At 55.1% G+C, this 3,886-nt stretch overlaps 1 protein-coding gene across 1 annotated transcript in view; it reads left to right on the top strand.

Annotated features, from left to right (window-relative positions):
- Positions 1–3,886, top strand: part of RNF214 (ring finger protein 214) — an 8,915-nt gene that overhangs the window by 837 nt on the left and 4,192 nt on the right. Inside the window, 5 exon segments of the mRNA XM_009333023.1 lie at positions 134–274; positions 982–1,121; positions 2,141–2,209; positions 3,056–3,152; positions 3,446–3,535. Of these exon segments, the coding sequence (XP_009331298.1) occupies positions 134–274; positions 982–1,121; positions 2,141–2,209; positions 3,056–3,152; positions 3,446–3,535 (537 nt within the window).

Genomic DNA, 3,886 nt, shown 5'->3' on the forward strand with positions numbered 1-3,886 from the left:
TGTCGTCTGTGGCTCTTTGACAGTGGAACCTACCGGGCTCTGAGGCGCTGCTGAGCTTTCCTGCCCCTGTCCGCGCGCCCTTTAGCGTGCGGGAGGGGGAAGGTTCTCCCTAAATTTCCGCCCTCCGCTGCAGGACAAAATGATGTCCGAGAGGGCTTTGTTGAAGGAGCGCTACCAGGAGGTGTTGGACAAGCAGAGGCAAGTGGAGAACCAGCTGCAGGTACAGCTTAAGCAGCTCCAGCAGCGGAGGGAAGAAGAGATGAAGAACCACCAGGTATTCGGCGCCGTCCCCTTTCCGTTTAACCTGCCCGTTGGCGCTGCCGCTCACACGGTTAAGGTGGGCCGCGGAGGGGCACGGCGGGGAGCAAAGCGGGCCGTGAGAAGCGGTGGTTTCTCTCGTGTACCGCGCTATTTTGCAGCGCTGAGGGCTGGCCCCCGCCCAAATGGGGGTGCTGAGCAGTTCAGAACTAATGCCTAACCCGCCGTCCCGCGTGCACGTCCGCTCCTGCCAGGGACGCCGCGACGTCTCCTCAACAAGCAGGGCGTTTTTTTCCGGATGAGAACGGGTGTGGAGTGAGGGGAATTAGGTCCGTGTGATTACTTAGGTCTCTGTGGCCGTCGCTCACAGATGGTGAGGTTAAACGGGTGGTTGGCAGCTGGCCCTACGGTGACCCGCTCCTCAAGACAAAAGGAGCCATCGGTGGCCCGTCGGCTAGGTGTAAACCGGAGCAGAACTCCCTGCCGCTTGAAATCCTTCTAAAGAGAGAGGAGAACCCGCGGTTTAGACCGTCTGCCTGTCTCCTGGGTTTCCTCCTAACAGCTGCTGTATATCTCGTCTGGATCTACTAAAAAGAAAGATTTTGATGACGCGTGTAATCGCATAATCTCTCTTCGATTAATCTAAAATAATAATGGATTTAAAACCAAAACCGTTACTTGGGAATTTTGGTCTTTATTTGTGTGATGCTTGTTTTGCTCTAGGAGATCCTGAAAGCGATTCAGGATGTGACGATCAAGCGAGAAGAGACAAAGAAGAAGATGGAGAAAGAGAAGAAAGAATTCTTGCAGAAAGAGCAGGATCTGAAAGCAGAAATTGAGAAACTCTGTGAGAAAGGCAGAAGGTATTAGTATGCAAAAGCAAGCGGAGGGTTTTCTCGGGGGAAAAGGTACAGCTTAACCCTGACGTGTACGTGAGGAAGCGAAAGAGGATCGCTTTACGCTTTTTGGAAGCAGCGAGTGTTTTGGCGAGCAGCTCAGGCCAGACCTCTACGGTTTTGGATGGATCTGCCACAGGCAGAGCAGCTTGTCTCCGCAGAAGATCCCAACGTGAATTTTGGGGCGGCGGGTTGTCGCTTTGCCCGTTAGGTGTAGGCGGGGACAGCACTTGGCAAGGATAACGGGCAGCTCAGCTCTGTCTGCTGCCGTCTCAGAATCCAGAGCCTTTCCGCGGGACCGCTGTGCTGCGGGTCAGCGCTTAGGGGTAGGGTCTCGCTGGCCTTTCCAAGTTGTTCTCCTCAAAATTGCCCGTTTCGGTAGGCTGCTCGGCTACGCCGTACACCGGGTGCTTTGAAAGACTGACTGCTGCCGTCAGGCTTTGCCGTCAGACAGGCCGCGTGCTCTGTGCAAAGGATCTCTCTGGATTCGGGGGGCGGGGGGGGGTGTGTGTGCGTGTGTTCTGACGCCAGCAAGGTGCGAGTTGTTTGTGAAGATCTGAAGGTTCCTTTGGATGGTGAGTCTGCGCTTTTACAGAGCCGTTCTGTCACGTCGTAGCGGTCTGATTTTTGATTTTATCCCGAGGGCTCGGTGATGTCCTTGGATAAAGCTCCTTTAGTAACGGTTCCAAGTACTCGGCCCCTGTTTCACCCTGAGTGAAGGTATTGTCAGAGCAGCACAGCTCCCTGTGGTGGATTCTGGTTCGATGCCATGTGCAGTACCGTGATACAGCAGAATTTTCGCCCTGGAGGATGTTAGTGGTTGCTTTCAAACGTTTGTCGAGTGGCGCAGTCTTCGGAGAGCGTTGTTACGTTGGGCGCACAGCTGGGCCCGTACGTGGTTTGAACGTGGGACCGGCGGCATTAGTGGCTTGGGCGATAACACCTTCGCGGTAGGTGACTCCATCCGTCCTTTTTCTCTTGTGCAGGTTGCTGAAAGAGCAGGAGGAGAAGGAAAACAAGATAGCTTCTCTGATTGCAGAGCAGTCCGATGAAAAGTAAGGCTGTTGCCTGTTACCGGGTTAATGCCGTTGAATGCTCTTTTTCCTTCCAGTCGTTTTGCCTCGGAGGGAATCCGCTGCTTCTGGGGGGGGTGGGCTGGAGAGAGCGGTCTAACAGCGCCGTCCAGTTAGGCGCTCTAAAGGTTTGATCTCCTCTCCCAGCAGGCTGGTGCCCCCGGCCTCTGGATTAAACCCTCTTTGATCCTGGTCATAAGCAGGCTCGTAGGCAGGCTTGCGACAGAAAGATCCCGTAAGATTAGGGTTTATGCTCGGTGGATCGACTCGGCTCGTAACTGCCACCTCTGACTGAATTTCAGCTTCCCAGACTTGGGGCAGACCTCTTCCTCTCTCTGTTCCCCACGGCTGCCCAGGTGCCCTAAACTCTGGCACGCTCAGGTATTCTAAGGCTGGGCAGAGAAGCTCCAGATCCAGGCATAGATGCTCACGTAACCCGGGTGGGAAGGGCCAGCTCTAAACTTCTCCAGGATCAGAGCGGCTTCCTTCTGTGTGCTGGTTCAGGTCGCTTCCTGGTTCAGACCTGCGCACTTTTCCCTGGAGTTGGGCCGAATTTTGCCGGGAGGGAATCCCCCTCTCCTCGTTTTGCCCGGCGTGTTTGCACACCGGTTGTTTGCGTGCTCTGGAACAGCTCGCTCTTGGGACGGTGACTCATGCAGCCTTGGGAACTGTGGCTGGTGTCACAGTCTGGAAGCTGTCGATCTTCCACGGCTCCACCCCATCCAGAGCTACCAGGATCGATCGGTTTTGTGGGAGCCTGCCAGCTCTCCCGTTCCGCGCCGTTCCGGTGCCTAAGCCTAAGCGGGCTCGTTCTGTTTCTGTCTGCAGGCAGCTATGGGAGATGGAGCTAGATAAGCTGAAGAACCAGCACAATGAAATCAACAGGAACATTCTCGAGGAGACAGAACGGGCCTGGAAAGCGGAGGTCAGTAGGTGACTTTAGGTGACTTCTAACCTGCGAAGCAGCTGTTGAAGAGAGTCTTTGTAAGGTGCCAGGTCGTAATGAACGCTTGTGTGACGTTAGGAGCAGTTGAGGATGAGGCTAAGTCCCCCTCTCCGTGGGACGAGAGAAGGGAGAAGCAAATATCAGTGCAGTAAATGTTAGTCGGGACTAAGTAACTTGGTGTGGTGCTTCGTGAAGAGATTACGGTCGCGGTCTGGCAGCAAGAAACAAGGGAGTACAAAAACTGCTCTTCACGTGGGGCCTCTCTCTGCTAGATCCTGTCCCTGGAGAGCCGGAAGGAGCTGCTGGTGTTGAAACTAGAAGAAGCAGAAAAAGAAGCAGAGCTACACCTCACCTACCTCAAGTAAGTCCGTGTAGTCTCAGAAACGGCAGGGTAACCCAAGTGTCCCTAGGTACCCGTCTCCTCTTCCTCTGCTTACGCTGGAGGTTGGACTGAAGCAGCTCAAGGTTTCCTGTGGCTTTCTAATTAAAATAACGCGCTTCGGCGATATCCCAAAACAAGGGTTTGTGGGGCTGTGCTTTTTCCCTGTTGCTGTGCGTCTGCTGAACGTCTGCCGTGCCCTCGACGGGGCGCTGCGGGCACGGCGTTGGCTGCGGTGTCCGTGTCTCTGTCCGCCAGATCCGTCGGCACTCTGGTAGCACCGCGCGCTCTCCTCTTGCGGGCTTTCTCGCCTGAGCCGTGAGCCCCTCTTCCC

The sequence above is a fragment of the Pygoscelis adeliae genome, unplaced genomic scaffold, assembly GCF_000699105.1.
Source record: "Pygoscelis adeliae isolate BGI_AS28 unplaced genomic scaffold, ASM69910v1 Scaffold760, whole genome shotgun sequence".
In the NCBI taxonomy this organism is placed as follows: domain Eukaryota; kingdom Metazoa; phylum Chordata; class Aves; order Sphenisciformes; family Spheniscidae; genus Pygoscelis; species Pygoscelis adeliae.